This window comes from Panthera onca, chromosome E3, assembly GCF_046562875.1.
Source record: "Panthera onca isolate mPanOnc1 chromosome E3, mPanOnc1 haplotype 2, whole genome shotgun sequence".
In the NCBI taxonomy this organism is placed as follows: Eukaryota; Metazoa; Chordata; class Mammalia; order Carnivora; family Felidae; genus Panthera; species Panthera onca.
The window spans coordinates 26979758-26989785 of record NC_138354.1 but is presented as its reverse complement, the minus strand read 5'-3'; the positions used below and the strand labels follow the sequence as shown (position 1 = coordinate 26989785).

The 10028-nt window shown below is 49.7% G+C and overlaps 1 protein-coding gene across 1 annotated transcript; it reads right to left on the bottom strand.

Moving 5' to 3' along the window:
* Positions 1-583: 583 nt before the first annotated feature.
* Positions 584-7522, bottom strand: ITPRIPL2 (ITPRIP like 2). The gene has a single exon (XM_060627534.3). The coding sequence runs from the start codon at positions 6814-6816 to the stop codon at positions 5218-5220; it is 1599 nt and encodes a 532-aa protein (XP_060483517.1). The 5' UTR covers positions 6817-7522; the 3' UTR covers positions 584-5217.
* Positions 7523-10028: the final 2506 nt, after the last annotated feature.

The window sequence follows — 10028 nt, the reverse complement described above, 5'->3', positions numbered from 1 at the left end:
CTACTTGTTGAAAACTGAATGAAACACACCCACCGCCTCTGCCCTGGGCAAGTATCCTACACAACTACTGTTTAATCAGCCTGTGGCTGCAGGTTTCTCTAAGCTTTCACTTGGCTCCGAGGCTTTGTGGAGTCTTACATCGTCCCCAAGATTCCATCTTTCACTAAGCCCGGTGGTTTTTCATTATTAGCAAACGTTTACTACTTGGAGAGGGCCCAGGGGCCTAAGAGATTTCTGAGCAAAATTCTTGAGCGATAAATTAGCTACAGGCCAAGACTTGAACTGTGTTAGGGAGTGTGTGGGGGAGCCAGGCAGAAGGTTCTAGGCGAGGAAGAAGACTTGAAGGCAGGACCCCAGGCTGCACACCTTCAGAGCTATGAACTAACATCTTTTCCCACCTGTGTATGGTGCCAGTTCTAGATGAACAATTGTTCTAGCTTTGCTGAGTGGGAAAAGACTCCCAGACACCCAGAGGTGGAAGTCAAGTGAGCTTTGTGTAAGGAATCATAAGCCAGTACATCCATGGGATGCCCTCCCCAAGGGAAGAGGAGAGCCCTCCCCAAATCAGACACTCAGTCCAGGGTTTTCTACAAGTTCCTTTATTAACAAAGCCAAGTATAAAAGAACAAGGCCCCCCAGATGACCCAAAAGATTAAAAGTGCAAATTTACTCCAACCTGAAATAGAAGACAAATGGCTGGCCTCAACTGCCTGGGCCATGGAAATTTGGTGTGATTGAAAACTCCTTTGAATCACACAACTGTAGCAGCGGAATCATATTTGATTAACTCTTTGGTCTCTGTTACTGGAACAAACCATACACCATGACTGCAGCCAATGGGCTACATCATAATATATAGCTGGGGGTCAGAATACACATTTAAAATAACAATAAAATAAGAGGAATGTTTTAAAGTCAAGTCACTGAATCAAGGCACATTTTTTTTTTAAAGCAAAAGGTGCTAAAAATATTCCTGAATATCTTTGATACTTCAAAAACCAGATTATATATAATTTTTTCAGTCTATTCTCTCTGTATAGATGATTGCATATTATCTTCACCCTCTCCCAACTTATACTTGCCAAATTTCCACCAAATCATGTGCTATGTAGGTATAAATGGAAACAAACAGTAGTGTCTAAGTAACAGATGTACGATTAAAAAAAAAAAAATTAACGAACACCAAGATGATAACACTGAACATTTTTCCCCCCCTCTCTAGGGTCACTGGAAATGTTAATGAGGTTCATCTTCCCCACTACTGGGGAAGGAAGTCATAGCCTTCCTCCCTGTAGGTAGGGATAAGTTAAGTCTTCACCAAGGTCAAAAGCCACATTTTACAGAAAGAGTGACTTACTCCGTGAGGTTAAAAAAGATACTTTGGAAGCATGTTAGGTTAATTCCTTCCAAATCCTAGGATGTCCGTTTTGGTGGGACATCCCATCCCAAGTCAGAAAGGGGTAGAAACATCTGATCAGAACGGTATTCTTTGGCAGTAGGAGCTTGAAAACCCAGCACTGGATTTCTGTTGTCCATGGCCACCAACCATCCTTGCTAAGGCACGGTATGGGATCCTACTAAAAACTCACTTAAAAATAAGAACAAAATACAAATAAAAAGGAAACAAGTTCTTCTGCAATCCTTCCTGATTACTCATCTGCGAACTCCAACTGAGCCAAGGAGTTTAGCCCCAACTCACCAGGAAGGAAATGCCAAGAACTGGCCCCCAGCGGTTTGATTGGAGGATGTGACTGGGAATGAACAACTCCAGGATCGAGGGTCCTCCTGGGAATTATGAGTTAAGTGTTATCTGTGGCCATGTTAATTTTTTTTTTTTTTTTGGTTTGTTTCTACAATAAAGCTTAGCTCTGAGAGATAAAAAGAACTTGAAGTATCACAACCCCAACAATGTATAACAACATTATCTCCATAACAATAAATATAACCTTATACATACTGTGTAAGGCAGGGGCCGCAAACTGGTGGCCCCCAGGCTCCAGCAAATGTTCTGTTCGGCCCACGTGGTGTTTGGAAGATTTTAAAATTATTTTGTTTAAAAATGAGAAAGTTCCACTTGAAAGAAAATCCTGATTTCCGGCCTCTCCCTACCCTTTTCCCAGCAGAGCTGAACGTTGGCTGCCCCACTTAAGATGGGCACAGTCCCCACCACCCACCCACCCCTTCCCATATTCATCTCCCTGCCTTACTTCTGCAGGCTGCTGAGTTTGCGACCCCTGGTTTGAAATAGCACATACCTAAAAATGTGTTTCCTACCCAAACCTCTTGCACCCCCATGTGATTTCCACACCATCTGCCCTTCTCCCGTCTCTTCCTTCACTTCTCTCTTAAGGCCTCCTTCCTGAATTCTTCAGATTTCTCCCTCCCCTCCATGCTTCCATTCTCTCTTCTTTCAGCTTCCATTTCCTTTTTGCAAAAAACATCTCCTTCTCTCAGCGCATGAGCCTTCCGGGACGGCTCCCAAGACTGGTCAGTGGGAGTTACTGAAGGGTGTCTTTGGGCAAAACAGCTGAGTCATCTTCCCTAAAACTTTTTCTTTGGGCACTGGCTGGACAATTCATCTTTTTTCTTTAACATGAGCAATTGTGAGGCTTCTCGAATAAGAATATTTGCATAAATGAATCTCTAGTACCAAGTATACACCAAAAATGTGTATGTACATTTCAGATCAAGGACATGACAGAGCCCTGATAAAATACAGAATTGAGCTTAATTTAAGTGCCTCAGACAACCATCACACCTGGCTAATATTCCATATTATTTCATTTGTACACAGTACATGTTTGGGATCACTAAACATTGATCAAAATTGATCGACATCTCTAACTTTTGGTTACCATGTGCAGAGAACAACTGCTCAGCATGGCACTTAAATAAAACATTAATATTTTAAAAATTCACAAACACAATGCCCCATTAATTAAAAAATAAGAATAAAATTTAAAAATCTTGAGGATGGATGAGGCTTTGGGTAATTAACCTGAAGAAAAAAAATAACAAAAACACTACAAGAACAGAATGTTACCAGATTTACACTTCAAAAGACTAGTATGATTTAAAAAATAAAAATAAAAAAAGGAACCTATTGACTCTGCTAGAAACATCTGAAAAATTCAGTTTTTAAAGCTTTATAATCCCTCCAATAGCCTTGCTGTTCCCCACTTCAGTAGACTTAATGACTACGGGGGGAATTGGGGCTGATATGGAAACATTATAAATATATATATATTTATAAAGATCTACGTACTCTTGGCATCTATTTTAAAAAGTAAGTTTAAGAAACACTGTGCAGTTTATATCTTCGCAGGAAGTTGGTAGACGGATTCCTTTACTAAATGCAGTACCTTATGACCTAACACTGACCTCCAAAGCTGGGAATGACCTTTGTGTCATCAAGAGGAACTGTCCCCAGAACAACCTCAAAGAGAAGGCGCAACATTTGCAACTATTTCTCTTACAGTCCAAAGTGACAAAGGACAGAAGTCGTCTCCTCAGCTCCCACGAGGATACCCTGCCAACCATTTATTCACAATGACTTCCTGCAGTGGCCAAGTAGGTCCCCTCAAGCAAGTTTAAAGAATTCCCTCAAAACAACTCAGAAGTTGAACAATGGCCCCATTTAGATGGCTCCTTCTGTCTTCCAAGTTTTACCTTTAAGCATCTAAGGAAGTACATGTCTTTGTAAAAAAAAAATAATAATAAATAAAAGTCCCCAAGTCTAGCACTGGGTGGGACTGGTTACATTTTCTATTTGGCAAGCAAGCGGATGGTGGACTTATTGACACCTCAGCCGAGTTGGGGACATTTATGTCCAAAGAGAAACAACAGCAGACTCCTGACAAGGACTCCCCTCACCTCCCCCTCACTTACTCTCCTCGGCTGATCAGTCAGGGAGCCCAGAACCCAGGATACTGAATTCTTTGCGAAAGGCCCTGCAAGACCTGGGCTGAATCAACTACTCCTCAAGTTGGCCTTAGGACCACTTACTTAAAGGCTGCGGGGCGGCGGGGGGGGGGGAGGGGGGGCGATGGGAGAGGAACTTTTAACCATCGCCGAGCACTGACTGAGAGAGCTGACCACATCCTAGGCACTACAGCCCGCATTGCCTCTTCGTCATCTCATGACACTCGGAAAGAAATCACCGGGCAGAGGGTTGTGTTAAAAAGGCTGAAAACAAACAAACCAACCAACATGTTTCTGTCTCTAGCCAGCAGCAAGCTATGGTGAGTCATCTTCATAGACGAAGATCGAACTACATCTTCCTCAAAACCCAACACGTTTCTACGTCCTCACCAGCGTCGTGCTAAACATGGATTCTTTGCTACTCTGCACTGTGCCTGGCTGGCGGTAGGCTCTCCATGAATGGGTGCTGACTGGTACTCACCCCATCGTATGCCTGCAGGGATGTTAAGCAAGCCTGCTTTTTAAGACTGCACATTTCTTAATGACAAATGGAACTAGTCTCCCTTTCAGATGCAACAACTTGGCACTGGCCATTAGCACAAAATGAAAGGTCTGATCAAAATACAGTGCTGTTTGCTCTGGGAGTTTCTCTAACCAACTCTAGACGACCTCTCTCTCAACATATGTGACTTCATTCTTTGCAATCCTGTCAGACACCCGTGATTGCACCATTTAAAAAATACATGAATATTAATTTGAACGGTGGAACCTGTGTTCCTCAGAACATTAGCCCCTAGAATAGAACTTCAATTCCAGTTGTAAAGATTCCGATTTTTAGGAAGACCATCAGGAACCCAGGACCTAGCAAGTAGTTATATCAAAAAAACATTAGCTTCTTTAAATCTGGGGGCCAGAGATCTGTGTCTCAAAAACCGACAGCGGAAACTTTCTCTGCAGCTATTTCTTGCTTCCTTTACTGGACTTCCCTAAAAGCTGGATCCTTCTACAGAATCATTTCACACAAATCAACATTTGGACCAACTCTTAGCTGCTGGGGTTGGATGTCTTTCTGTGGCTTGCTCCGGACACGCTGGTGGGTGTGAAAAAGATGCCATAACTATACTGGCTTTGGAGCCAGGGGTGACATAATAAGTCACCAGATGTCACCTTCCGAATTTTCCAACACCTGTGGCAGCTCATTTCCTTGCGATAAACTGGCTTCTTGCCATCCCCACCCCCCGCGGGGGGGGGGGGTGGCTTTAGGAGCTTTTGGCCAGGTGGAGGCGCTGTCAAGGTTTATGGTTCATCTTCAGGGAAGCCCTGGGTGCGCTGACTCCGGGGTGGGGGGCACCTGGCAAGGTAGCGAGGACCCCCATAGACCCGGAGAAGCTGGGGCAGCCTTCGCCACGTGGACAGCAACCTCGCAGCCGCGAGTTCCCGGGCATGTCTGTCGAACGCGGCCAGGAGGTCAACCGGGGCAGCTTCACGCAGAACCTTGGGCAGTGGGCCCACCTCGGCAGCGGCCCCACCAGGGCCCAGGACGCAGTGGAAGAGCGTATGGCGTCGCAGCAGGCAGTCTCTAAGGAACTGCACTAATTCTTCCAACCGCTCACCCAGGTGTGCCTCGTCCCAGCCTTGAACCGGAGCCCCCTCACGCAGCAGCACCGCCAGCAGCACTGTCTTGAGCATGTACGAGGACAGAATGCGTCCCCACTGGGTGGCGGCCGCCGGGTCCAGCCCGCGGGCGCCCAGGTCTCGCAGAGCTTTAAGCAGCTGCAGGCACTTGAGGTAGCAGGCACCTGGAGGGGCCCGTTCCTGCAGCCAGCTCAGCAGCTTCTGCTCCTGACGCGCTGTATTCACACCCCACAGTGCATCAGTGCGCAGGCCTCCCGGGAGCTCCGACAGGGGCCCGACAGGTGAGGGTGGCGGCGGTGGTGCCACGAGGAAAACGCCATCGCCCAAATGCACAGCGGGGATGAGACGCACTGCCATGGAAAGGCGGCAGCAGCCGTAATCCGTGCGGCACGGCAGGATGTGCAGGGTAGGAGGCTGCTCCAGGCCGCCGGGGGTCAGGCTGACCCGACAACGCCCCTCCAGGCTGTAGCGCACGGTGGCCAGGGAACGCTGCAGGTGCGACTGGAACCAGCGAAGCACCATAGTGGCGGAGAGGTGACGCCGCCCGAGCACGTCCACGCAGAAGCCGTCGGCAAAGGGTTTGCAGTCCCGGAGCCAGTGACCCCCGGAGGCCCCCGGCGGCGCCTTGAGCGCGCACACGAAACAGCCGTGGAAGGCTGGGGCCAGCGCGGGCTCGGCGCCCAGGCTCCGAGGCTCCAGCGCCACCAGCGGCGGGAGGCGCAGTGGCACCAGCACGTCGAAGCCGTCGGGCCGCCGGATTTTATGCTGCTCGTAGGCGCTGCCCACCTGGATGAAGTCTCCGCGGAAGGCCAACGCCAGCGCCCCGCCGGGGATGGGTCCCGGGGACCCCCGGGCGCGGCCAGCCCGCACCAGCTCGCCCACGATCCGGCTCACGTGCGCCTTGCTGTGGCCCAGCACGTGCGGAGAGAGGCGCACCTCGTGCTCGTAGTAACTCTCCAGCAAGATGCCAAGGCTCGGCTCTCGGAAGTGTTTAGGAGAGAAGGTGGAGTGTCTCCCCAGGCGGGGAGACCCTGGCAGGAAGCGCTGCCGGACGGCGTGGCGACAGCGCAGGAGGATGTAGCCAAGGAGGAGCAGGACGGCCACCTTGAGCAGCGGGAAGCCGCTGTCCGCACCGTCGGGGGGCTCAGCCCGGTCGTCCCCGCTTCCCCGGAGGACATGGTAGAGGCACACAAGGGCAGTGCACAGGCCGGTCACCAGGGGCCAAAAGACGCGCAGATTGAGGGTGTAGTGCACCGACATACCGGGCGCCCGGGACAGCGGCGGCCCTGCAGCCCAGGGCGCGAGCCCCGGCGGCGCCCCCGGCCCAGCATGCGGGCAGCGCCCCGGCAGCCCCGCGGTCCCGGTCTCCTTCGCCTCCGCGGCGGCTCCCCCCTCGCAGGGTCCGGGTAAGGCGCCCTCCAGCTCGGCCTCCTCTCCCAGCTCAAGTTTTCCTTCCAGCTGCGGCCCGCCCTGCGCTCCCGGGCCCCGGGCCGCGCCCTGCGCGGGCTGCGAGCTCCGTCCCGCCCGGCGGCCCTCCCCGCCCCGCCCGGCGCGCCGCCCGCGGCCAGCTTCCGACCCGGCCCGGCTTGCCTCCTACCCTGGGCGGCACTCCCGGGCTCCCCCTCCGCGCTCGTGTCCGCTCTCCTCCGCTCTTGTTCCCGTTACTCGGCCCCAGGAGTTTCCTCTTCCGAGGGGAGGCGAATCCGCGCCAGCTAGCGGGGAGGAAGTGCCGAAGTCTGGAGCCGAGCGCAGAGCGGGCGGGCGGCGCGGCCCCCTCCCCGGCCTCCGCCTTAGAGCGACGCGGGGCGGCGGGAGGGACTTCAGGAGGCGCTCGTAACTGGCTTCCCGCGGGCCACCCCCGTTCCCCTCCCCGAAGGCAGAACTGGGAAGGCCCTGATTCCGGGGCGGTGGCCTTGTCCTGGGAGCTTCTGGAGTTGTGCTCACATAAAGTTACACTGGGAAGTTGAAAAGGAGGAGAAAAGGACTCACACCCAGGGTGTGCCTCCCCACCCCCCAGCCAAGCAAGTCGTGGCGCTGGTGGCGTGGCAGGCTTGGGCACGGAAGCGGCCGCTGCCACTGTGCTGCAGTCCCTTATTCAACCAATATTTACTGAGTACCTACTACGTGCCAGGCAGTAGGCCAGGAGCTGGGGCAATAGCAATCGACAAGGTCCCTGCCCTCCGTAAAGCCTACATACAGCCTTTCTTAAAAAAGGAAACCAAAAGAGAAAGGATTCCATAGCAGAAAATGCTCTGAAGGAAATAACACTGCGCGACGGAGTGAGAAGGGCGGGGGCGGGGGGTTGCCCTCTAGAAGATGGAAGCTCTCGCGGTCGGCTGACATTTGGTCTGAGATCTGAACGAGGAGGAGCCAGCCTTGGGAATCACAATAGCAGCTTTTACAGAAGACTTACTGTGGGCCGGTATTGGGCTAATCCTTTTACACACGCTCCCGCCTCCTGTCAATGCTATGAAACGTCCGCTATGATTTTCCCCATTGTTCAGAGGAGGAAATTGAGACACAGGCAGGTTCAGCCCCTTGCCCAGGGTCACACAGCTTTAGCAGAGCTCCAGCATCCGGCTCCAGAGAAGCCAGGGGGCAAGACTCCAGGAGGTTGACCAAGAAGCCCCTTCTCCACCTACTTACTGGGAGTTGTCTGTGTTGTCGGGACATACACTGGGGCCTCGGTCCCTGAGAAGCTTTGTTTTGTTTCATAACGGGGAGCACTCTCTGAAATAATCGGGATTTCTTTAGCTAACCTGGATTTATTTAAATCATTATCTTTATTTACTTATGTCAGTTGCACCTTCCCTGCTCCCAACACCATTTAAAGAGAGCAAAGGTGGAATGCTTTAAAAATGTCAGAACTCAGCTGCCATCTGGGACTCAGCACAAAGAGGATGGCTCCTGAGTTAAGCACCAAGATGCTTCTCAGGAAATCCTGGATTGAGCCTCTTAGAGCTGAGGAGACCTGCTTTCAGATCCCATCTCTACTACTCTTAGCCACTGGACCATCGTCTATTAGTCTGGGTTCTTTGGGCTGCGAGTGACAGAAACATAGCTAAAAAATAACTTCTTGTGTGTTTATAGCAGCACTATCCACAATAGCCAAAGCATGGAAAGAGACCAAATGTCCATCGATGGATGAATGGATAAAGAAGATGTGGTATATATATACAATGGAGTATTACTCAGCAATCAAAAAAAGAATGAAATCTTGCCATTTGCAACTATGTGGATGGAACTGGAGGGTATTATGCTAAACGAAATTAGTCAGTCAAAGACAAATATATGATTTTAGTCATATGAGGACTTTGAGAGACAAAACAGATGAACATAAGGGAAGGGAAACAAAAGTAATATAAAAACAGGGAGGGGGACAAAACAGAAGAGACTCTTAAATATGGAGAACAAACAGAGGGTTACTGGAGGGGTTGTGGGAGGGGATGGGCTAAATGGGTAAGGGGCACTAAGGAATCTACTGAAATCGTTGTTGCACTATATGCTAACTAACTTGGATGTAAAGTAAAAAAATAAAATTTAAAAAATAACTTATTGTGTCATGTTAAGTGAGATACCCAGGAGATCCTGCTTCAGTACAGTTCGATCCAGACACTCTCCGTCCTATTCTTGACTCTGCTTTTTTCTAAGCTGGGGCACTCTCTGCCAGGCCTCCTCCATCTCCTGCAGTGGCTCTCCCCTCACGTTCTCTTCACATTAAACTCGTCATAGAGGAAGAGAGAACTGTGCTTGCCTGGAAATTGTAGCAAAGGCCATGCCTAGAGATAGACTTGAGATGTATGCTAAAAGTGGCCATGTTAGGAGTGCCTGGCTGGCTCAGTTGGTAGACCATGCGATTCTTGATCTTGGAATCCCGAGTTCAAGCCCCACATTGAGGGTTGAATTTATTTAAAAAAAATAAAATAAAAATAAATAAATAAATATATATATATATATATATATATATATATATATATATATATATATGTATGTATGTATGGAACGCCTGGGTGGCTCAGTCGATTAAGTGTCTGGCTTCGGATCAGGTCATGATCTCATGGTTCAGTTCGGGCCCCCGCATTGGGCTCTGTGCTGACAGCTGGGAGCCTGGTGCCTGCTTTGGATTCCATGTCTCCTTCTCTCTCTATGCCCCTCCCCAACTCGTGTGCTCTCTCTCTCTCTCAAAAATAAATTTAAAAAACATTTAAAATTTTATTTATTTTTATTCTTATTTAAAAAGAATTTTTAATGCTTATGAAGAGAGCACAAATGCGCACATGCAGAGGAGAGGCAGAGAGAGGGGGACAGAGTTTTCAAAGCTGGTTCCACACTGACAGCAGAGAGCCGGATATGGGCCTCAAACTCAGGAACCGTGAGATCATGACCTGAGCTGAAGTCTGATGCTTAACCAAATGAGCCACCCAGGTGCCTATTTATTTTTAAATGTTTATTTCTTTATTTTGAGAGAGAGA